At 48.1% G+C, this 24,878-nt stretch overlaps 1 protein-coding gene across 12 annotated transcripts in view; it reads right to left on the reverse strand.

Annotated features, from left to right (window-relative positions):
• Nucleotides 1-217: 217 nt before the first annotated feature.
• The window catches only part of IQSEC2 (IQ motif and Sec7 domain ArfGEF 2), a 161,837-nt gene continuing 137,176 nt past the window's right edge, over nucleotides 218-24,878 (reverse strand). For 8 of the 12 annotated variants that reach the window (XM_083482414.1, XM_083482418.1, XM_083482421.1 and 5 more), the window contains 11 exons: nucleotides 23,903-24,777; nucleotides 18,643-18,804; nucleotides 18,224-18,346; nucleotides 15,666-15,832; nucleotides 13,565-13,704; nucleotides 13,332-13,457; nucleotides 12,556-12,655; nucleotides 12,030-12,191; nucleotides 7,287-7,460; nucleotides 5,703-5,752; nucleotides 218-5,247 (listed from right to left, as the gene is read on the reverse strand). In XM_083482414.1, coding sequence (XP_083338540.1) covers nucleotides 4,183-5,247; nucleotides 5,703-5,752; nucleotides 7,287-7,460; nucleotides 12,030-12,191; nucleotides 12,556-12,655; nucleotides 13,332-13,457; nucleotides 13,565-13,704; nucleotides 15,666-15,832; nucleotides 18,224-18,346; nucleotides 18,643-18,804; nucleotides 23,903-24,777 — 3,144 coding nt within the window. In that variant the 3' untranslated portion in view covers nucleotides 218-4,182. The remainder of the gene's footprint in view (nucleotides 5,248-5,702; nucleotides 5,753-7,286; nucleotides 7,461-12,029; nucleotides 12,192-12,555; nucleotides 12,656-13,331; nucleotides 13,458-13,564; nucleotides 13,705-15,665; nucleotides 15,833-18,223; nucleotides 18,347-18,642; nucleotides 18,805-23,902; nucleotides 24,778-24,878) is intronic. The other 4 variants (XM_083482417.1, XM_083482425.1, XM_083482415.1 and 1 more) reach the window with 3 other exon arrangements.

The raw sequence follows: 24,878 nt of genomic DNA on the forward strand, positions 1-24,878 counted from the left end.
TGGTGCTCCTGCTGCCCTGGCAGGCTCTTGTGAATTATGCACATCTCCTCTACACTCTGAAACGGCATACGCCAGGTGGGAAAACACTACCAGCTCCAGAGAGCACTAGGCTGCTTTATGGAACAAGGAGGAACTCTGCTGCAGGACCAACACTCTGTTTCCCATCCGTCCCCCCAAAGTGCCCAGTAATCTTAAAATAACACACAAGACATCTTCCTTCACACAGCAAGGACATTTGGTCAATTTATGAAGCATCAAATATACAGTTTCTTATGTACAAAGTGGACCAGAGGTGAGGGGGTGGGAGACAGCAAGAAACAAAAAGAAAAAAAATGCAGTCAGTTTGGAGTTTTCCAGCCATGAATTCTGGGAGAAAGGGCAGAGAGTGGCCCATGCTGCAGAAAATACATGGGCTGGAGCCCACCCACCCCCTCCTCTCTTAAGAGGTTGCTATTTATAATATATAGTATATACACAGGAATCTCTGTACAGCAACAAACCCAACACAGGAAGTGCAGTGCAGGGTAGGGATAAAGTGCATGCTGGGGGGAGGGCAAAGGGTGGGAAGATCTGATATGGAGAATGGGGGGAGGGAGGGAAGGAAGGAGAAGGGAGCCCAGACCCCGCAGGCTGGAACTGGGAGCAACCACAGCAGGGCGAAAACCACCACCACCTACTCGCGGTACAGGCAGGACTCCTGAGTTCCTTCAAGGCTGTGGAGTCAATTAGCGGAGGATGGAGAAGCTGAGGAATGGAGGCTGAGAGTCAGTGAGCCTCCTAAAACCCTCCATTAACTGGTCCTCTGATTATTTTCCCCCATCCTCCAAAGAGCTAGAGGCCAGAAATCCTGCCTGCTTTTGTTGAGCAGTTATTCCTAAAACTGGTTGATGTGACCCACTGGCATGACTTGAGGAAACTCACGTGTAGAGTGCAGCAACAATTAGGTTTATTAAATAATTCTGGTTCCTGTAAGGTTCCAGCTTTTGCTGCCTCTGAAGCCGGGTCCTTCTGCTCACACACTGCAGAAAGAAGAGCCTGCCTTCAGAGAGGGTCAGCCATTGCCCGTCACTACTCTGGCTGGGCCTCCACTTTTCTATTTAGAAAAATAGTGTGCTTCTACTATCAGAAGCACCACTTTAAAATGTAAAATAATTTCTTCCACCAACATTCATAGCATCTCCTTAAAAATATACAGACGAGGCACTGTAACTTTTGTTTTGAAATCATCCTCTGGCACCCTTGAGCCTCCCTCCATCTCCCTTTGCCCGGAGTCCTGTTTCCACACGGACTAGACTGGGGAGGGTAGTGGCTCAAGGTAATGTCTTTGGGGAAGGGAGAGTGAGAGGAAAGGTTAGGCATGAATGGGCACCATTAGCTTGGTTTGGGACAGGAAAAACCGGATCCCACCTTTTTCTAGAAGCAAAGGAATGAGGCAGTAGGGGGTTAAAGTGCATCTAAGCTCCCAAGGAACCAGTGTGTGGCAGGGGGTAGTCTCTCTCCCCTATTGGTAGGCAGAGAAACACTCTAGGATAAAAGAACAAACTGGGTGGGGGGAGACAATTACACCCCGCCCTCCACTCCTATATTCCTCTCTATGCAGTTCAGTGAGGGAATACATCCAGAGAATATATAACACCCCCCCACCCTTTTAAAATGTTTTCAGTGCAAACCCCTTGATAGGGGTGGGAAGGGAGTAAGAATAGCCCTTTGTGAATAAGAACTGAGAGGGCAAGACAGATTCCTTCCCAAGTTCCCCCAAAATACTGATGATCTGCCCTGCTCTACATATTATCTTCCTTCCTTCCTTCCTTCCTTCCTTCCTTCCTTCCTTCCTTCCTTCCTTCCTTCCTTGTAAACAGCAGAAACTCATAAACTCTGTGCAAACTAAAAAGGAGAGCCTCCTTTCTGCAAAATGCCAAGGAGCACCAAGCCCCCGTCTCCATTCCCTCCTACAGAACAAGCCAACAGGCAGAGAAGTGGAAAAAGCTACTTTATAAAACTATGAAAAGCTATCCTTCAGAAAGATAAAACCCCTGGCGACCACCACAGATGCCACCAAGCAGGGGTGGGGAGAAAGCATGCTGGAAGCACCCAGGCAGCAAAACATGGAAAGGCTTGGGGAGGGGGAGGGGGGAGAAGCAACCTGCAGGCCCCGTGCCAGGACACACTGGGCCACAGAGCGCAACGAGGCGCTTGCAGTGCCTTTCACTGGGAAGCAAGGGATCTGCCTGCAGCTGCCCTGCCTTGCTGACTCTTCTCTCCGCCCCCCACCCCCGCCGCTTGGTAGGCAGGGGGGACACAAACAGGAACACCTGGGCAAGGGAGACATTGCTCCCACCTGCAAAAAAAGAAAAAAGTGCCAGACCCTGTTGGCATAGAGTAAGGCTTCTCTTCCATGCAACTACTACATGCTTAAGTCAAGCCCAGGAGCCCACACAGCTCAAAAAAAGAGAGACTGGTAACTATTTTTGCCCCTCTTTGTATAGCTGAGTTACTACATTCCCATCTTCAATTGACTGGGGATGTTCAGGGCTGAGCCCAGAGAAACTAATGGAAATAGTGCTTTAGATGGACTGAACATTGCTTTTTAAAAAGTAAGTCATGCTAGAGACAGCTTTCAGAACTGCTGTTGGGGTAGAAGAACCATTGGCCTGGCTGCGTGTGTATGGCCCACCTAAGGGTGGTTGGGAGTAGCGCAGTAGCAGCTTCTCCAGCAGACTCATCATCACAATGCTTATCAGGGCAGCCTGAAAGAAGGGGCAGAGAAGCAGTTCCTAGGTTGTGTGAACTGGGCCTCAGCCAATCGAGAGTTCAATACAGTAGCAAAGCTTGCTTAGCCTTTTGTGGCATCAAATCCCACGTGGGGAATTGGCTGCAAACAGAACTGTTGGTCTAGAACAGGGTTTCCCAAACTTGGGTTGCCAGCCATTATTGGACTACAACTCCCATCATCCCTATTTTCTGGGCCTGCTAGCTAGGAATGATGGAAGTTGTGGTCCAACAACACCTGGAGACCCAAGTTTGGGAAACCCTGCTCTGGAACATACCCACCTTTAATTTGCTGCTCTGGCCATCTGCTGCCGCTCATTCACAGCTGCTATTAAAAACTGGAGCAGACAGATATTTCAAGTTAGGCGGAGAGTGGGGAGAGAGAGGCTCTCCTTCGGTCATCCTTCTGAGCTGAAAGCAATGCTCTTTGGGCAGGTCTGATAAATGGCCACCTGCTATGTAAACAAGACACACGGAAGGCAGCCATGGGGACTGCCTGCTACTTGGCTAACATTTCACTTGGTGCAGGTGGGCAAATGCTGGTGCACAGTCCAACGCCAGGAGCAAAAGAACTATCAATCATTCGAGAGAGTGGGATCGTGCAAAAGTGCAAGTTCCACTCTACAGCTTATTCGTATGCCTTCAAAACTGCCACACTGCACAAGTTGTTCCTGGCACTAGCATGTCTGACTTGCTTTGCACAAAAACAGCAGATGGTGCAATTAAACTGTTCCTGGACTGTTCCACTTTGAACTGCAAGGGGAAACTGCACTGTCAAATCCCCCCCCCCGCCCCCCTGCACACACAGCTAGCGTATCAGGGAAGAGAGGCTGGAATCCCCCCGGCACCTGGTTTTTTAGACCACCCAGAAACAGTTTTACTGCTTCGCATGCTGTTTGCATGAATGAGGTATACATACACCATACCATCTCCATCTGTAGCACATTTAGGGAAGAGTCCAAGGGGAAACACTCTGCGTGGCAACAGATCACAATGGCTGCACAAATGCAGAAGAGTTTTCCCCTCTCGCACCTCATGTTTTCCACGTCTCTGAAAAGTTGCCGCATAGTCCTCAGACACCCCATTTTCTGACCAGAAAGGGGGAGGGGTGACACGAAGGGAACAGAGAAGCCCAAATGCTAAGTGGCGCCACCCTCAGGCCGCAAGTGGGGTTGCAGATCCCAATTTCTTCCTTTCCGAGGCATTGGTTGGAAGGATGCCCTCTCTCAGTTCTGATCCTAGGAAAAAGAGGGAGGGGGTATGGAGTGGGGAGGAAGAAGGGGAATGGCCAAAAAGGTCTAGACACCCACTGGCCCCCACCCCTCCTGACCACTTCACAGCTGTGATGGGAGAAGCCCCGAGCTCCATTATTTATATATTTATAATCTATCAACTCCGTGGTGGTGGTGTTCCTCACACGACGGTGCTGATTCTGTTCACCGGCTTCTGTTTCGGGTTGGGGGGCCCTTGGGAGGGCATGGCTTGAGGGCCCCCCTGGTGCATGGAGATGTGCTGGGGCAGGGGGGAGGTAGGGGCAGCTGGAGAGTGGGGACTGAGGGGCGTGTGAGGGGACGGAGGCGGGAGGGGTGGGTAGGAAGGGTGTGGGGGGATGGGGGAATGGGGAGGGGGCATGGGAGGCTGGCCGTGGTGCTGCTGAGCCGGGTGCGCAGGGTGGCCGTGGTGTCCAGGGTAGGGCCCCATGCTGGGGGGCGGAGGCGGCCGCTGCATGAGCTGGGCAGGGTGGTGGCTGAAGATAAAGTGCTTTGGGGCCTGGGGCCTATGCAGGGTGTGCTGCCCACTGACCCCCGACTGATGCAGCTGCTGGGGGTAAGTGTGGGCCAGGGCATGCTGGGGGGCAGGGCTGTAAAGGGGCAGTGGCGAGGTGGGCTGGCGCCCATGGAGGAAAGGGGGGTGCTGGGAGGCGGCAGCAGCAGCAGCCATCTGGTGGGCGCGTTTCTGCTGGACGGGCCGGCCGAGGGTGTAGTGGTGGTGAGGCTGTGGGGTGGGGAAAGCGGGGACGGCCTGCTTCTGTGGTGGGGCGGAGAGCGGGGGCTGCTGGGAGTGGTGGTAGCGCTGGATGTGGGGAGGCAGGGGGTTGGAGGGCAGGGCTAGTGGGGGCGGGGGTGGGGGCGGCTGCTGGGGAGGAGGGGGCTGCTGGGGGTAGGGAGGAGGGGGCTGGGCCGAGGGGGGGCCGTGGCAGTACTGGGCGTGGAGCGCCTGCAGCTTGGACTGGCTGCCATCCGGGAGGGAGGGGTGGCTGTGATGAGGGTGGTGGTGGTGGGAGGAGGAGGCCGAGGAGGAGGAGGCGGAGGCCTGGCCAGGGGGCGTCTGAAAGGGGCCTTTCCCACGCTTGCTGCCGAAAAGGGAGCCCAGGAAAGACGAGGAGTTTGAGGGGGGCCGAGGCTGGGGCTTGTACTCCTCGGGAGGGGGAGGCGGTGGCACTCTCTGGTGGGGGCGTGGGCTGCTAATAATAGACCCCTGAAGGGATGTAGGTGGGTGGAGAAACAGGAAGAAAGAGGGAAAGGAAGGAGAAAGGAGAAAGAGAGACACACACACAGAGAGAAAGATGGGGTATTAGACAACTGGCTCCTATAATTCCCCCACACCTATGGGGCTAGGACTTGATACTCAAAGATGGCCATACTTTTCTGCCTGCCTGAAGAAGGGTTGGCTTTAACTAAAAGTAATTCAGACTGGGGCGAGTCCGCCAACTCTTCTGCACCAAAGAAATGACTTCCCACATCCCTTAAACCTCTGTGTCTTCCTCTGCTAAGAGTGGAAGTAAATGCGAAAGAGAGAGAGAAAGAGAGAACAGAGAGGCTGCAAGGCAGAGAGTGGGAAGGCTTGGGGAAACTCCACCTGTGTCCCTCCCCACCCTCAATCTCTGGCTCCCTTTCCTCCTCCTCCTCCTCCTCCTCCTTCAGCCCACTTACTTCAATTGTGCTGTCCAAGGATCCCACGCTGTTACGGCGGCCCCGCTTGCCTGCAACAGAGCAGGGGTTAGCGAGACCTGAACTCCACCCTGCCCCTCCCTTACAGCCAACACTCCCACTTTGGAGGGGAGGGAAAAAGGGGAGCCCAGGCCAAGAGCCCCCAGCCATCCCGCAACCCAATCCCACAAAGCACAGCAACAGAGCAGAGGAAGAGTTAGCAGAAGACAGGACCTAAAATACAGAGAGAGTCTCCTCCCCTCTCCCACTTCCGTCAGGTGCAGGGGGGCCACGGTCTTACGGCCCTATAGGAAGCAGGGGGCCTCTTCTGCTCTTGTGTCATTATCTGTGTCAAAGTATGCCCTCGGCAGTGTCCTGCCCCCTTTTTAAAACACACACACACACACACTGGGTTTCTTCAGGCACTTCCAAGCTGTTATTTTAGGTGGGATTCAGTCACAGACCACTGCATTTGAGCTGCGCGATTATGGCTGAGTGAGAGGTCTTATGTAACAAACCCATTTCCTGAAAAGTTCAGACTTTAGCAGTAAGGGAAGTGATAGGAAAATGTGTGGGGTAGCACTTTGCTTTGATGCAATGTCATCTAACCTCTCAAGATGGGATAGGCAGCATTAAGCAATAATCTCCCTGTGAACAAGTCAGAATGCTCAATAAGCACCCTTCCTCACAATCAGGTTGGCTCCAAAAAGCAAGAGAGACACACATCCATCCACCAAAAGCACTGAGTCACCAGCAAACAGCAGCCACCCAACCAACACTACGAATCCCAAATCCCAGGGCTCAATGTTTTTTAGTCAGATTTGTGGATTAGAATTAAAATCATGGTGGATGAAACATTATCCATACGTTACATGTTCTTTTTAGCCAGTAGAGGGAGCCACAATAGTTACATTCTAGAGATGGGCTGATTTCTGGAGTGGAACCAAAATCAAGCAAAGTTTGAGAAGAACTAAGCTTTTTAAAAAAAATCTGGATGCCACCAAAACATCCATGTGAAAGACAGTGAGTCTTCAGTGGCATCAAGTGTCAGAGGCTTTTCTGGCAACCCCCTGCTCCAGTGCACTGCAAGTGGCTCTGTGCGGTCGACATCAGCAAATAAAAACTAGCATGCCAAGGAGAAGGTTCAGCCCGGACTTCTCCACGGCCTGCCATTTTCCTGCATGTAGGGATTTTACTTCTTCATTCAAATAAGCAACTGCCACATCTAAACCCTGAAGTGGTAGTCTCGAAAAATGCCCTACCAGAAAACTGGTATGAAGTGGCCCAAAGTCTGGAATCTACAAAAAAGGAACCCAAAATGGCTCACGAAGCTTTACTAGAGGCATGCAAAGGCCTCTAACACTCTGGGGGGCGGGGGTCCCTCAAGGATGCCTGGCAAAGCCTGGCATGCTAGAAAAATCCCAAGACCTGTCACAAATTTAATTTCCTGTGGAATCTAGTGATGTTTCTTTTAAAGTTCTCATCAGCATAGACCCAGAAATTCCTTCCTTATCTTCATCCCAGCCTGAAGCCCGCTAGGCTCTCCCCTCCTGGAGCCATGGAAGGTCCTGACCCCCAGCCCCTCACCAGCGTCAGAGAGGTCCCGAAGGGAGCTGCTGAGGGCACTCCGCTTCAGCCCTTCTCCCACCGTGTAGGCATCCTCCAGGCTACTGCGAGTCAGGGTCCCATTCACTGCATCCTTGGGCCCAGATGAGGGGGAGGCATTGGGGCGCATCACTCCTTTTTGCTTCTCTAGCTCCGCTGTGTGTAGAAAAAAAAGAGAGAGGCAGTGAGATTTGGGGGCCATTCTGCTGGATGCTTCTCAGCCCTCCCCGACAAACAGGACTTGCTTCCAGTTTACACCAAAGGAGTTTACAAGTGATGCTTGGAAATAATAAACAAAAATCATGAAACATTTGCAGGGTTTTATCTGAAACAGGGGAAGAGAACCAGCAGCCCTTGAAATGTTGTTGAACTACAATACCCATCATCCCTGAACAGTGGGAGGCATCTAAAGAAACTGGTGTGGCTGCATAAGCAGCTTACAGATGGGCTGAGATGTAAGAAGAGCATGTATAAGAAATGGAAAATCACAAAGGTGGCGCCTTCCCTGTGGAAAACCCTCCCTTCAGATGTCAAGGAGATAAAGAACGATACAACTTTTAGAAGGCATCTGAAGGCAGCCCTGTATTGGGAGGTTTTTAATGTTTGATGCTTTTTATGTTTTATATATTCTGTAAGCTGCCCAGAGTGGCTGGGGAAAGCCAGCCAAATGGGTGGGGTATTAATTATTATTATTATTATTATTATTATTACCCATTTTCATATCCATTTCCATAGCAATGAGGACTAGAATCACTTAAGTATTGTGTAATGCACACAGTTCTGCTCTCAAACCCTCTTCTCACCCCCCCTTGGCTTATTAGAAACCTCAATTCAGGCTAGCCTAGCAGCCTCACAATTATTTGAGTCAGGGCTTCTTTTCAAAAAATGGAAAGTGGTGCTTCCCATGAATTTCTGTTTGAAGAATGGATTGAAGGGTATTCAGTGAGTAAGATGACTCTTTCCACTGGACTGGATAGGCAGGGCCTTTCAAATCTTTTGCCTCCTCTTCCAGGGGAGGAGCCATCCTGCCCCCCAGAACTAACTGGCAGAGTTGATAATGTCATCCCACCCCCCGCAAGATAAGCACAGCCATGGTGACGATGCCCAGCACAAAAACCTGTGCCAAAACACAGTTTGCATTTGGAAATTACATAGCACAACACTTATACTCTCATTCAAACCAAGACAGCAAAAATATGTGAATTCACACTCCAAAAGAGAATGAAGGGGATATAAGGAATGAAGCACCACTTCTTGGTTTCTCTGAAAATTTGAATTAAATTTGGACATGGAAAAAGAGTCTGGACATAACACAAATTATTGTGATGAAAAATGCTGAGCTGTGGATCAGAGAACAAGGCCCCCAACTCTGAAACCCAATGAGCCAAAGTAATGGCTACTAGGAAAACAATTTTCAATGTTAAAAAAATTGGATTAGGAACTAAGGGGTCAAAAGGCACACTCATGAAAGCTGTAAGAACCCAATTTAAATTCCAAGAAAGGAATCGATATATGACCAGGTTGCAGGACAAATAACCCCCCTGAGGAAACATTTAAACATCAGATGGGAAGACAACAGATCCCTATCCAGACAAGAAAAAAACACTGCTAAGGGAGGCCACTTGTCTTTTGATGGTGATGGTGCTAAGTCCCTTATTTATCCCTTCCTGAAGAAATGGAAGAAAATCATGAATGTCATGCGAGAGAGGACCCACCCCAGACCAGGAACACCAAGACAGGTAGTGCAGTAAATACATTTGCAAGCAGTCAGGTGGAAGAGGTCTGGGTGAGGATGGAACACTGGACCCTAACTGAGAAGATCCATGTACCAACAGATTCAGCAGATCTGGAAACCTTGGAGACCTGAGCTAAAATGGAGCTATAAAAATCACCTCTGCCCAAAAGGACTGAATCCTGATAAGAGGAGAAATAACTTGCCTAATATACACCAGTACATTCAGCTAACAATACTCCTGAATGTTTTAGTACCAGCTTCTCTAGCTAGATAAGCTTCTCAACCTCTGTACAGTGGCAGGATCCTGCCATGCCATGGGGGCCAATGCAATGCCAGCCATCCCCATACTTGAACTACCATTTGAAAGGATGTCATGGACTACTAGAAAGCTTGGGGGTTGCTGTTCCTCTTAATTAGGCAACAGAAGGAGGAAAGCATCTTCTTGTCCTTCATTCTATTTAAAAAATCTTCAAAACTCTCCAAAGGAACTAGCTGTCAAAGAAAGGAATGAGGAAAATTTATTTTGCATTAATAATGTACACTTTATTTAAGTGAACTGTCAACATGTAGGCAGAAAAAACAGACTAGCATATTGAGGTTGTATCTACCCTCATGCATAAGCCATAGCCAAGTTACACATACTGTACAGAAAACTACATGGAGTGTATTTCAGGGGTTGCTTAAGACAATGAGTTGAAAACTGTGAAAAGAGAGGCAACTATATATATTTAATAGTTTAGGAAGAAGCCTCTTGAAACTCGAAAAATGACAAGCTCATCTTGTCATTTCATCCAGCAGGGTAATTCCTCTAGGGAACTCCTAAATATCCTCATGAGGTAATTAAATAAATATCATCATTTCAGACTAGCTATTTAGAAGGACCAATTGTGCTTGTAAATGCCTCCACACAGAACAGGGGCCTCCCCTTCATTTTGTAAACTGCTTTGAGCTTTTTTGTTCTTACACTCAAGTCATACATAAATTTTACAAAACAAACAAGTTACCCAATTGGGGGGGGGGGGCTTTTGAATCTCATTAAAAAAAAACCTGAGGGAATGAAGTGATGAGGGGAATAATGAAAAGGAAAGCTAGAACAACTTACTGGGAAAATCCCACTCAGTCTTGCAAAACACAACTGAAGGCTTATAGAAAAAGCACTGTAGCTGTTTTGGCAGAAGGAAAAAATATTTAACACCCGTAGCCAGGGAGCAGGCTGAGGGTTCAACAGGCTGTTCCACAGTAAGCTGAAAAATCTGGCTGGCTTTTGCCAAGAAAAGGCTGTGAGTGGGGGGGGGGTTCAGGTGCAGATTCCAACTCCTTCTTTGACAGTTTTGGCAGAAGCAGCCTTGAGAAAAACTCCTGGAGGAGGATAAAAGAGGAGATAGGCTATTTGATGGTAATCTGTGGAATCTCCTCATTTTATGACTTTTAGATCTCCCTCCTGTGTTTGCTCTGAGGAAGGGAGTCTTTAATCCCTTTGTCAATGCAGGAGTGTACCCAGGAGAGGAAAAACCCCATGGCAGAAAACATGGGCTTTGAGACCTGTGAGATCTGCCCCCTTCATGTCTCTTAGGTAAGGACCCCTGACCATTAGGTCCAGTCGTGTTCGACTCTGGGGTTGCGGCACTCATCTCGCTTTATTGGCCAAGGGAGCCAGCGTACAGCTTCCGGGTCATGTGGCCAGCAGGACTAAGCCGCTTCTGGCGAACCAGAGCAGCACACGGAAATGCCGTTTACCTTCCCGCCGGAGTGGTACCTATTTATCTATTTGCACTTGGACGTGCTTTCGAACTGCTAGGTTGGCAGGAGCAGGGACCGAGGAACAGGAGCTCACCCCATTGCGGGGATTCGTACCGCCAACCTTCTGATCGGCAAGCCCTAGGCTCTGTGGTTTAACCCACAGCGCCACCCGCGTCCCTCTGTCTCTTAGGTAGGTGCTTGCATTTGTACTTATGTGTAGAATGCCTTCTAGATTGGGATCTGGTTCTCTTATGACCCCTAGACCTGTGTATAGAGCCTTTAATTTCCTTAGAAATATACTGTATTTTTTGCTCTATAAGACTCACTTTTCCGCCTCCTAAAAAGTAAGGGGAAATGTGTGTGCGTCTTATGGAGCGAATGCCGGCTGCGCAGCTATCACAGAAGCCAGAACATAGAATCATAGAATCATAGAGTTGGAATAGACCACAAGGGCCATCGAGTCCAACCCCCCTGCCAAGCAGAAAACACCATCAGAGCACTCCTTTCACCACACAGCGATCCCTCTTGCTGTTCTGGCCTCTGAGATTCAGAATATTTTTTTTCTTGTTTTCCTCCTCCAAAAACTAGGTGTGTCTTGTGGTCTGGTGCGTCTTATAGAGCGAAAAATACGGTATATTGTTATCCATGACATAAATTTAGGAAATTCCCTTTTCCTGGGGAAAACCTCAGAGAGGTGTGTGGACTGAGCACTGCTGAGGACCCCACTCATGACACCTGGAGAAGGCAATATGAAATATTCCCTGTGTCTGGGGACTTTCAAAAGAGAACCCTCAGGATCCTGCCCCTCACCCATAAGGGGCTGCAGTGGGAGTGGCAGAATATCAATGAAACGTGGCTCAGCAGCCATGACACCAAAAATAAAACAAAACAAAACCTGGTCTCAGCCAACTCCTACAGACAATAAACAACACAGAAGAAGCAAGAATTAAGGCAAAAGAGAAACAACAAAGGAATTGTTTTCCTCACAGAGAAAAAAAGAACCTGCTAACTTGACCAGAAGTAGGGAAGAACTGGAAGAGGCAAAAGACTCAAAAGGCCCTGCCTATCTAGCCCAGTGGGAGAAGTCACCCTATTCCCTGAATGTCTTCCAGTCCACTCTGGCAAACCTGGGCTGCTGGATGCTGCCCCAACGATGCCATCAGCAACCCTCATCCATTATCCCACCCGCTGCCTCCCTTCCTATCCATGTCCCCCCTCCTGTCCTTCAGCAATCCCCACCCATCACTCACATTCCACACGGTACTTCTCCATCTCTTGCACTTCAGCAATGGATTCCCGCAAGTCACTGGTGAAGCGCAACCGATCCTGCAGGCTGGGGGCATTGAAGATGATCAGGACTTTCCTCTCCCCACCAGGAACAGCTGAGAGCAGTTTAATCCCGAACTGGTAATCTGGGTGGCAAAGAGTGAGATGCTGGGTGACTGTGGGCCCCACTACTCACCCTCCCCTTCAATGCGGGTAACTGGCAACATAGAGCTGAGCCCAGACAAAGGGTTTGCTCCAAGATGGGGAACCAAAACGTCTCCAGCTACAGACAAAGGCATGAGGCATGAGGTCCACAATAGGTATGGGGCTGAAGGCACAACATCCATGTGGATCACTGAGAAGAGCTCAGGGGACTAATCACAGAGAGAATGGAGAAAAGATGCGGATCTGGGAGAGCAGATAGTATGTTGTGCTGGTTGAGCCTTGGGTTCGCGCAACAACCAGGCTTCTAGGCTCCTGTATCATGACCTCTGGTTAAGAGAAACTCACATGAATTCTGGAAGAGCTGCAACTGCATCTCAACAAGAGGGAAGCTCTGGCGGAAACTGTAGGTCACAAGGATCTTCTTCTTCTGGAATATCTTTGTCACCTAAATGGTGTGAGGAGATGCGGTGGGAAAGCAAAGGATCGATGAGGAGTAGAGAGAGCAGTGAGCTAACTGTTCACTAACCCAAGCACAGTGCTCAGAATTACAGTCACCCAATTGGCTGAAACCTGCTTCTTTCCTGAGTTGCAACAGTCTAACCTACAAGTTAAGAACTTATTTGCTCTTATTGTCTGTTCAACCCGTAAGGTATTTTCATCTATGGATGTTTTCAGAGCAGAGTGGGAGCTCAGAAGAAGCTTGGATGGAATGCGGCATGGATGTTTAAAACAGATTCATTAATTAAATTTATCCACAGAGTCCTTTTCTTTACTATGTGGTGCTACTGACAAAAACATTTTTTTTTAAATTAGTCAGTCTCCTGCATTGAGACAGCCTATTACCTCATGGCAATGGCCATGTGGCATCGCAAAAGCACTGCGGGAGAGAACCAGGAGGCAGCAGACAGACAGGCAAGTATATACAGCACAGCTCAGCAGTCATAGCTTCTTCCAAGAAATCTTGAAGATTTTTATGACAATGTCCACAAGGTCCAACTTCACCCAGGCATGTCAAGCAGGTGCATGGTGAGGCAGCCAAATCTGCTCAAAACAAGCAGCTCCATCATCTAACCCTCCCTCCACCACCAAAACCTGGCCTTAGCTCCCTGCCCTGACCTTACCACTAACAAATCGTTGAACAGGAAGACCTCCCGCTGGTGCAGCCCAAGCCTCTGGGGCCGGTTGGGATCAGGGACCTCATACAGCTGGCAGCAGCAGACCAGGCGCCTGTGGGGCAAAGAGAGAACCTGGGTGGGACAGACAGACAGAAAATGTTAGGAGTGGAGCTAAAAAGAGGGGCAGAAACCTTCAGTAAACCCAAATCCATCTCCTCAGACAGCCTCTTCCCACTCACCGGCTTTTTGCCTACAATCATTCGCTCCACTGCTTGGACCTGAGATACGTGGTCATCATTGGTGCGCAGCTCCCGACTCTGAATTCTCTGGTAAATCCCTACCAGCAGGTCACGGGGAATGTCCTCGCCGTTATCTACCCCTGGTGAAGCAACACCAAAAGAGCAAGTCCATAGGCTGCAGGGAAAGACTAGGCCAGATTCAGTCACTCTCAAAAGCAAAAGCAGCTCATAGGTTATTCCCATGAGTCTTTGCAACAAAGTAAGCTAATAATATTATTTCATTACTGAAGACAGAGGTTGGAGGAATGAATGACTTATCCAATGCTACTACTAGCCAGGCTTACATCTGCTGGTGCACACAGCCTGATCACTACTGCTTTGGTCTTTCATTTGCACAAGGGGCGTAAACAAACCAGGAAGGTTAGCATTATGACTGAATAAAGGATTGTGGTTTATTTCACCCTAACATGCCAGGTTTAATAAGCCAACAGCAAACCTTGGATCTCTTTTGAGTAAAAGCAATATGGAATGCTTGTGAAACACATATGATCTCTCCCAGAGGCTTCATATAGATGTTGAAAAGCATTAGGGCGAGGATGGAGCCCTGAAGCACCTTGCAAGCGACAGCCCAGGGGTCTGAACAGTCATCCCCCAACACCACTTTCTGGACATGGCCCCAGAGGATGGAATGAAACTACTGCATAATTGTGTCCCCAGCTCCCAAATCCCCTAGATGGTCCAGAAGGATACCATGGTCACTGGTATCAAAAGCTGCTAAGAGATCCAGCAGAACCAGGAAACAGCTTTCAGCTCTGTCCCTAGGCCACAGGAGATCATCGACCAGCAGGACCAAGGCAGTTTCAGTTCCATGATGGGGTCTGCTACTATTAATGATTTATTAATCGTTTTCTAAACCATATCATGGTAATGTACAATAAATGAAATTAAGAACAATTAAAAACACAAAAACAGCAAATACATTTAAAATGAAAACAAAACCATAGAAAGCTGACATCCATGGTAAAGACCCATTTATCCAGCTAAGGAAAGCACGTTAGAACAAAAGTCTCTTCAGTTGTTTTCAGAAAGTGCAGCTAACTGGGCCTTTGTTGTCTCTCAACAGGAATGCTCTTCCACAGAACAGGAACAGCCACACTAAAAACCCTGCTTTGAGTTACTGGGCACTATCACTTTTAGCCATAGAAACCACTTGAGACTTCAGTGACAAGGGCTGGATTCAGTTAAGTTGTTGCGCTAGCAGAAGCCAGCACAAGGACTCCCGCTAGTGCAATGGCACTTTGCCCCTCTCCTCCCTCCTCAGAGAACCCCCAGAACAGTGTGCAGGGGGAGTAGAGGGGAGACATTTTGCCTGGCAAGCAAACATCCTTGTGCTGGTGGAATGATCTCCTTAGCATGCTGCTGAATTCCACCTGAGGAGGACTCCCAGACTACGAACGTCTTCCTTTGTGGGAAGTGCAAGCCCTCCCAGTACAGATCATATACCTAATTCCTGGACATTTGCATCACAAGTAGCAATCCTTTCCAATTGCTTTCAGGACTCTGAAAAAACAATTATTTGTCTTCAGCCTTAATTAACGATCTTCCAGATCCTGGGTCCTTTCTGATATACTAATGAAGACTTTTTGTTACAATTATAAAGCTGATGAGTGGAATCAAGTGGGGGAACTGTGTTTACCTGAGACTAACATATTAGTAAAGAGTTTTCACTCATGAGGAAATGAATTGAATACCCAGATAACCAACATAATTAGGTCAGTATTGGCTTAGAAAGCCACAGGGCTTGTGAGGGTGCCCACCTGTCCCAAGCGTGGCCTACTCTACTGAAAATGAAGGGTAGAAATGGAATTATAGAAAACATCTATGCCATTATTTTTGTAGCCCATCACTGTCAGTCTAGGGAGAGAAGAGTCAGGAACAGCAGGTGCAGCGGATTGCAGAGTTCCCCTCCTGACAGTAGCATGAGGGGATGGATGGAGTCTGAGAGGGAAGGAGAGGGGTCAGCCCTCCTTCTCTTCTCCTGTGCATCTGGCCATGTGATCATGAGGAGCCAAGCGTAAGAGACAACGCTGTTCTTGCTTACCTCGCAAATTTTTGATGAAGTCATCCAGCTTCATCTTCCTCTCCGCCTTGACACTGGGGCTGTACATATCGGTATTAAGGAGGATGATGGCAAAAGCCAAGATGAAGATAGTGTCTGGATTCCGGAACTGGCGCACCAAGGGGGCATTGCACACACAGTAGCGCTGGCTGAAACGAAATGCGGTGGAAGTCAAGGCGAAAAGAAAGCAACCATCAGCACAAAAGGCCAGAGGAAGAGAAGAGTCAGAAGCAGCTCAAGAGATTTTGCTGCTGAAGGTGAGTGGTTTCCTCGGGGTTTACCGTCAATCCCTCTTCCCAGTGAACTCTGGAAACTGAGCTCTGTGAGGGATATGAAGGTCCCAGGAACCTACAAGGGGGGTTTTAGAGGACTGAAAGTAAAAGCCATTATCTAACCATTCTGGGTTCTAAATTAAAAATAGTACCCCCCCCCAAAATGTATAATTCATACTGAGGCAGGAAGTTCTAAAATTAAAGGGGTTCATTGGCTCTCTTATTCTATTTTCAAATTATAAATATGTATGAAAATTCCACATCCCATTATGGAAGAATACAACTCACTGCTACTACATTCATTTACAGGCAGCCTTCTAGTCATATAAATAGCAGGGTTGCACACTCAAAGCTGGATTAATCAACAGATTCATTACCAAAGGATTAAGCTGATTTACTGGTGGAGCCCAATTTTAAAATCGATGAAGCTGAAAATTAAAAGACATTCTTTCTTTTTTGAGGTTGTTTTGGTGCTGGTGCATATAATATGGATCAAAAAAAGAAAAATATGGTCTTTTCTTCTAACAATTAACAGTAGCTTTTCTTTATTAAAACACAAGTTCTCTCATATTCTCTTCAATATCACAATTCAAAAACTCATATTACAAATGTTTTGTAACAGGCTAATGTATGTAAGTATGAGCAGGTAATTCACTGATTAATCTATTTAGAGACATAGGTTGGATCCAGACTGAGTTAGTTGCACTTGGTTTCCAATGAAATAAATGGGGCTTAAGTCACAACTAATTTGTCCCATTTTTCAATGGGTACCAAATTCAATTACTTAGGGCTTATCCACGTTTCAGTTTGTGTTGTGATTACTAGGGACAGGTCCGTGATTTGCAAAGATGCTATTTCTATTTCAGGCAGTCCCTATAGTCAATGATACATGAAACTTTAAGGAATGGCAGGAAGATCTATCTAAGTTTATTTGGCAGGAGAGAAAAACATAAGATTATGATTGATAGCAAAGAGAGAGGTGGTTTCGCCCTCCCTGACTTACAATTGTATTTTGACACTTCATGTTTATGTTGGTTGAAATAATGGATTTTGCTAAAGGACAGTTATTTGCTGGGTCTGGAAGGGCATGGCCTAAAATTGGGAGGGCATGAGGAGTGCCTGTGGGACAGGAAGGCTAGAATATATAAGAGCTTCTCAAATCATATAATCAGAAAAAAATCTTTATAGGGTACGGGGAAAATACAAAAATCTATTAGAAAGAAAAACACCAGTGTGGTTGTCACCAATGGAAGCTCTGGCACGGGAAAAAATTAACACAGAGACAAATTGGAGTACATATAGAGACTTGCTAACTGTTACCAGGGAGGAATATAAATTGAAACAGTAAGGAGAGGTAAAAGATCAAGTGACAGATTGGTTAAGTTACCATCAGTTGGCATGCAACTTTTAAGTTAGACAAAAAATATGGATTTGCAGGACAGAGTTCCCAGTTTGAAAAGGTGGTATTAGGATCCAGGGTCAAGTCCTTAAATACTACTCAGTCAGATTTACAGCCTACCCACTTTGGCCAGTGCTCTGCCGTCTTAACAGACAATGGGGTGAAAGAGGGCACCTCCTGCTGGTGCCTGCCCACCACGCACTGCTTTGCCAGGCTCATAGACGCATGTACAGCCACACACATATTCCCTGTCCGCTCTTTCTTGCAGCAGATGGATGGAGTGGGTGGGATACATGCAAACGGAGATGTATGCGCATATATGACCAATCAAAACAACAGCTTTTAAACGCTGTAGAAAGGGATCTAATTAAGCTAGAAACTTACTCCAGCTCCACATAAGTCAAAATTTATACACCAGAGTCAGCACATAAACCTGCCCATTTAAGTGTTGAATGGTTTATTTAGCTATCCTTCAAACTCTAGTGTTTTTCCTCTTGCTCATAGTTTATTTCAACAAAAACAAATTCAGTGTTCCATCTAAATATATATAGGAATCGCTGCTAACAGTAAAAAAATTATTTACATGCCCCTTGGTCCAGGATAATTCAGGCACTATATGTTGTAGCATCACAGTACAACCTCACTCTTACTGCAGTGATTAACCAAAGATATTCTGGGACAGAACCACATGCTCCTCATTGCCCATAGCTCGATCCCTAGACCAGGCTTCCTCAACCTGGTGCTCACCAGGTGGGGTGTTGGACTCCCAGTAGCCAACATGGTGAGAGCCAAAGGATGATAGGGAGTTGTACTGCTCTAGACTAGGTCAAGAAGGAAACCTTGGAAAGATGGCAGCACCTCCAACTTACCTGAAGGCCTCAACGAGGCGCTCCACTTTCTGTGCCTCGCCTTGCACCCGAATGTGAGACTGGAACTTTCGCAAAGCATCATCCAAGTCCATGTTGGAGAAGTCCATCTCGTCTACCACACAACTGTAAGGCAAGAGAAGACAGACAGTGACACACAGCAACAAGGGGGGTGGGAGATATGCTGGCCTGACATGTGTCAATCCCCAGCATCTAGGGATTCCTGTCCCAAACCCTGGAGCACCATTGCTAGAGAGATGGCTTATGACTTTGTGTAAGGTAGCTTACGGTGTTTCTACTACTTCTCTCTCTTTTAAAAATGCAACAACAGTAAGTACTGTGAGCCTTGGGGAACAGGATGAGCTATAAAAGTTAAAACCGTGGGGAGGGGGAGGGGGAAGGAATCAAGCAGAACTCCTTACTCCAGTACGTCCCGGTTGAACTGCTTTTGCCGGTTGCCAAGAAATTCACCAATCATCTGCCGGCTCAGCCCTTTCCGCTCCAGGATAAAGCGCGCCACGCCAACCGGTGTGTCTGACAGGAAGCCTCTCTCAATCAAATACTGGATTCCCTTCTCTGGTTTCCTGCCGGTGGGATGAGAAGGAGCCTTTATGCACACCTGGAACCATTTTCACCTGGAGCCCACTTCCCCCAGCTCAGTTATACAGGGCAGAACACCTATTTCATCATCATCACCATCATAGTTTATATAGCGCCCTATACCTGAAGGTCTCAGGGCAGTTCACAGAAAATATCACAACATATATAATCAGACTAAAAGCAACAACCCAATACCCCCCCCCCCGAAAAGAGCCACATTTTAAAAAGGTATAGGATGTCAAACAGATCAACCAGAGGCCTGGTTAAAAAGGAACATTTTTGCCTGGTGCCTAAAGGTGTGTAATGAAGGAGCCAGGCGAACTTCCCTGGGGAGAGCATTCCACAGACGGGGAACCACTACAGAGCAGGCCCCGTTCTCATGTTGCCACCCTCTGGACCTCTTGAAGAAGAGGCACACAAAGGAGAGCCTCAGAAGAAGATATCCGGGTCCGGGTGGGGTGGGGGAGCTTTCCCAGGGGACCTAAACCCACATGTTCCAGGCAGAGGACAGGACTGCAGAAAGGACCCGGCCTGGTATGGTTTCTATAAGCGCTTATCTGGAGTGGGGTGAGGACAGAAACAGGTGAGGGAAGACGACTAAATTACCTAATGTGTCTGCTTTTAGTCAACGGCTTTTGCAGACTACTTCACGGCTCTTTTCTCCATTTGATTCCATTTCAGCCTTCACATTGCCATTTGGTTATGTGCACAAGCCCAAGGCTGGTATAAGTTAAACGATGGCTATTATAAATGACCCAGTAAATACCGTACATCTGCAAACTAGGCTGGCGCAAGCTGTTTCCTTGTTCCAAGAGACAGCACCACAAAATCTGAGAGATGCAGCCCAGGGTTCTTACTGATGTTGCAAAAAATCATGGGAAGCAACTCTCAGGTGGTCTTCTGCTTCACTAGCACTCTTAAATACATCTCGCCCTGCTCCCAAGGATAAGGACAGAATGCATGGTGTTAACTAGGTTTTATTCAGAGTAGACATATGGAAATTGACAGACCTAAATGAGTTATCTTCTTTAATTTCAGTGGGTCTATGCTGAATGAAACTTAGTTGAATACCAGGAAATGTGTTCTCGCTTAATTCAACAGCTGATACGCAAGTATCAGGGAAACCACATCGTGAAGACAATGGTTACATTTGCACTCCCTTGACAGGAGCTGTTTGTTCCAGGGTCAATGCAGGTAAGAAACATTTGCAGCAGCAGACACCCCAGATTGCTGGAAGAGGCTAACATCACATTCCTACAGCAAGTTGCCCCATGGCCAAGACATTCTAATGGATAATCACCGTGGGGACCACTTAGCTCAAACAGTGCAGCATGCAGCTTTGAACACCACTTGGCTTGGTGGAAAACTATGCCCCTTTTCCTTCCACCTTGCATAGACCAAGAGGCTCCAAGTTTGAGTCCTTGCTGATCCTGATAGCTGGGCTGCCATTTCTACAGACCATGGCTAACTCCTACCATGGAGTCACATAATGCTCCCCTTTTCCTTAATGAAAATGTTCAACCCAATCCCACACAGGGGAGGAAGGAGACTGAATGTAATTTAGTTGATTTGGGGCACTAACTTTGCCTCTGGCAGCAAAAGGGTGAAAAGGCTAAGGCCATGAATTTGCTGAACTAAATTTTTAAAAAAGGGATACAAAAAAGGGAGGCGTGAGGAAGTCAGGAAAATAAGTTAACTAAAGAGAAATTTAAAAAGAGGGAGTTTTGTTTTCTTTTTTATGTGCTTCTTTTTTTTCTTGTCTTTTTTGTGTTTAATGTTTGTATTTTTGTATTTTGTAACTTTGTATTTTTCTGTTTCTGTATTCTTTTGAATCTCCTTATTGATAAAACCTAATAAAATATTATAAAAAAAGAAAAGGCTAAGGCCAACTTTGGTGCAGGGGTGGGTGCAAATTAAGTAAGTCACAAAATTGGTCTTAAAAACTCTCAACTGGCTGGGACCTGGTCTACAGATGCAGCAGAATGAGGCGATAGACTAGACTGTACTACATACAGTCTTTAGGAGGTATATATAGGAGGTACCATTTTTGAATGTTTCCTCATGAAACACACATAATTTCTCTTTAAGTAAACAAGAACCATTTTCAGGGAGTTTTAACAGAGAATTGGATGTAGGCAATACTGTTCCCCATCAACCATGTCTCCCCACACCCCAATAAATATGGAAAAGAGGCAAAAAGAGGTCATGGGGCCTGTTTGTGTTTGTGTGTTGGGATACAACTTAACATCTGGGTCCCAAAGAGAAAAGTTTTTCTCAGCCTCATTTTGGTTTACCAGTATTTCCCAAATAGCATAAGCAATGAGGGAAGTGTTAATTATGAGGTATTGATACGGCACAAAAGTTGCTCTAGGTGTGCTGGAGAGCAGATGCCCCCGCTGGATGATATTGGACCACGGTGCAGATCTCTCCAGAAATGAGCACCTGCAATGGCAAGTCCCATGAAGCAAGCTCTGGCACTCATGCCAACGCAGCAAATTCTGAGCCATGATTAAAAGCCGCCAAGTGGGAGGCGGCAACTGGATTTGACTTGACAGGGCAGTCACATGAGAAGTTCCTGCTCATTACAATGGGGCTCCCAGCAGAGAACGCCCTGATGGACAGCAATCTACCTCGACTAATGGGGGAGGGGGTGTTACCGTTCTGGGTTTTCTGTTCCCAGTACCAAAACATATTGAGTGGGTCTCATTCTAATCCCTCTTCTGCCAGGCAAACCATCTGCAAATGAGCAGGGTTTGTCTCCCAGGGAGGGAGGGTACGCAGCTCCCTCAGCTTGGCACTTTGCCCCAAGGATTCAACGTGAGTCATGACTCCAGCTGGTTAATATGTTGTGATGGCTGCCTCCCAGCCCTCAAGAGCCTGCCTCCTGCCAGTGGAACAGATGCTGTCTTGCTCAGTAGCAATTAAATTACCAAGAGCAACAGGAAGCCAAGATCTGAGCCTTCCCCGCCCCCTTCCTTGGCCCAGAAGACCAGTGTGAACTGCAGGGAGTTATCAACCAGTTGGGATAGGTGGAAGGGAAGTGGGCTAGGACCAAGGGGGCCACAGGCAGGCTATTAGGCTGCCCCCTTGCTACTGGCTGTCTTACAAGTGCCTTTAATAACAGCCTGACATGCAGAAATTTAAGCATGTGGAAGTTTCCCCCATCACTTAGTTCCATGACAAGAGGTGGGGAAAGTTTCACCTGCTTTCATTTCTGCATGTCAGCCTGTTATTTGGTGCAGCACCTCTGCCCAGCACTGTGAGATCAACAGGAGGGGTCCCTGCTTGCAGCTCCACCACGGAGTGCAGTTCAGTGTGGAGACCTGCAGCAAGGCCTTCTCTATGGTGGCACCTCAGTTATGGAACTCCCTCCCAACCTTAGAAGCAACAATGGCTCCAGCCTTTCTTGTGCCTTTGAAGGCAATGTTTACTTTTATTCTTTCTTCCACATTAATTGTCATCATTTAATTACTGGTGTTTAAACTGCATTATTATGATGGGGCATTTTAAAAATATTGTTTTGTTAATAAATGGAAACCAATTTGTGAGGAAAACCAGTATATGAAAGCTTTAAGGTGAATAAATAAAGGCACAGAAACATGGCCAATAAAAAAGGAGGGTAATGCTAGGCAGAAATAGACAAAATGGAGCAAAAGCTGTAGCCTTCCTGAGGGATGAGGTGTCACGGGGAGGTGGCTCATAGTTACAATGTAAGATTTTTGCAAAACGGGAATTTCAACCGGATTTCAGCACCTGAACTTCCCAGTCTCTAAACTGACCCCAAATTTTCTGCCTGGGCCTCTCTACCAATATCCAAGCACCTGGCCTGGCAGTCCAAAAGTCAGCAGCAACTAATCAGTCTCTCTCCTCCTCCAACTGCCTGTCTCTGCCAAATATTGTTTGGGTTCAGCCTGTTAGCTGAGCCTGGAAGGAGAGGAGACAGCACACAAAGAGAAACCGTCCTCCGTTAGAGGAACTGTGCCATCTTGATGCTTGTACATTGTGGTTGCCCAGCAATTTCATCGAAGTTATTATTGTCAAGTCCATGCACACTGTTCTCCTCAAATTCTGCAAGCAGGAAACCCCAAACCACATGACCAATAGGAGTTATTCAGTGTGAGCCTATCTGTTCACATTTGCATCTTAAGTTTCTTCCGATTATTATTTTGGCAAAACACAAAAAGGGGAAGCCAGAGGGGAAGGGGTGGAACAAAAACCATGGCAACTAGGAAGTACTGAGAAATTGTTGATGCCCCACAGTAAATGATGTGCTTGAGCAACCCCACAACCCCCCCCCCCGGGTGAAACAGAATATCCAGAGATCTGGCCATTTCCCCTGCTGCCTGGCTGTATGCCCTGCTTGCTCAGGGGAAGAGATGCTCAGAGGGAAAGGGCTATCAATGGCTACTAGCCACGGTGGCTTTGTTCTACCTCAACTGTCAGAGGCAACAAGCCTCCGAATATCAGTTGCTGGGAATCACAAGTGGGGAGAAAGCACTGCTGACGACAGGTCCTGCTTGCAAGCTGACCACAGGCCACTTTGGGTACAGGCATCATCCCTCCACTTGCACGCATTCTACTCGTGTTTGACTGCATATACCTGCAGCACCGGGGGGGGGGGGGGATAAATAGAAAAATACCAGGAATGGCGGGAAAGAGCTGGAGAGTCCTCGTGGCTCATGAGGAGACCCTCCCAGGAGCCTGAAGAGGATGTCTGTGAAGGCAGAGGAAGCCCCAGAGAGACCGGAGGCACAGAAGGGTTTTGTTTAGGCTGCTCCGCCTGCCCGCCTAACAGCTGGCGTGCGGAGTAGTACCACCGCCGCCGCCGCCGCTTTCCCTCATGCTTTCTCTCATGTCCTCCAGCTGGCCTCAGACCTTCAACTCTAGTTGAAGAGAGAGTTGTGTGGAAAGAGTGTGGGAGACAGAGCTGTACAGCAGGGGGAAATAGGCCCAACAGAGCCTTCTCCATAATAAGCCCACTGCTTCCTTGTAAGGCCCAACGCTTCCCTCCAAAATGGCTACCCTTCTACTACTGAAACTTCCATGGGCAGCTCCCCATGACTCCGCCCAAGCATCTCATACTTGTTGAAGAGATTGAGGCCGATGCGGTATTGGCGACGCTGCACAACATCGTTGTTGAAGGCAGGAGAGTCCCAGCTGTGCCGCGTCTCCCGCTGGTAGGTCTGTTTGCAGGGCCCCCCGGGAGCCGAGGAGGCAGCTGGGGCTGGCGGGGGAGGGTCGCGCAGGCTGTCGCGGGAGGAGGAGCCCGAGCTGCAGTTGATGGTCTCATTGGAGTTGGTGGTGCTGTTGAGGCTGTCGTTGTCCCCATCAGAGTTGTCTGGCGGTGGAGGTGGGGGCAGGCGCCCAGGGACTTGAGGGGGCGGTATTGGCAGAGGTGGGGGTGGCTGGTTTTGTTCCGGGTGATAATGCCGGTGTGGGTGTGGGGAACGGGTGGGTCCACCAGCGTGCTTGAGGGTGCCATGGGGACTGCAACCATCTTGCTCAAATATGAGACCCCTATTGAGAGAACCTCGATCGGAGCGGTCGCTTAGATCCACTGAGCTGTCGCTGGGAGGCTCGATGGTCAGCAACGGGAGATGGGCCCCGCGTAGTCGATAGTCCCTGCATTCCATACAAGGCGTGCTGCGTCGGCTGCCACCGTTCTCGCGGCTGTCCTCTCGCTGTGGCCCACCCCAGTACTCTGGCCGTGGTGGTGGTGGGATTGGCACAGTGGTGGGCTCAGGTGGGTCAGTGCTGGGTGGGCGCTCCAGAGAGATGGGCGACGTGGGAGCTCCTTCATCCAGGTACAGCGTTACATCGCTGAACGAGGTGGCAGCACTGTCCCCCTGCTGCTCCTTGGACTCACTCTTTTCCAAGGAAGGTCCGCCAGCCCCTCCCTCCTGTCCCAGTGGATGGCAGTTCAACGCTTCGTCAATCGACTCTGCCAAAGACTTCACCTGTTGGAAGGCACAGAAGGAAGTTAGCCAGGAGGGATTATACTCAGGGCTTTGTAAGAAGAAAATGGGGAAGGGGAAGGAACGGAACCAAAAATTATTGC

Source organism: Podarcis liolepis, assembly GCF_965112155.1.
Source record: "Podarcis liolepis genome assembly, chromosome: 17".
NCBI classification, from domain to species: domain Eukaryota; kingdom Metazoa; phylum Chordata; class Lepidosauria; order Squamata; family Lacertidae; genus Podarcis; species Podarcis liolepis.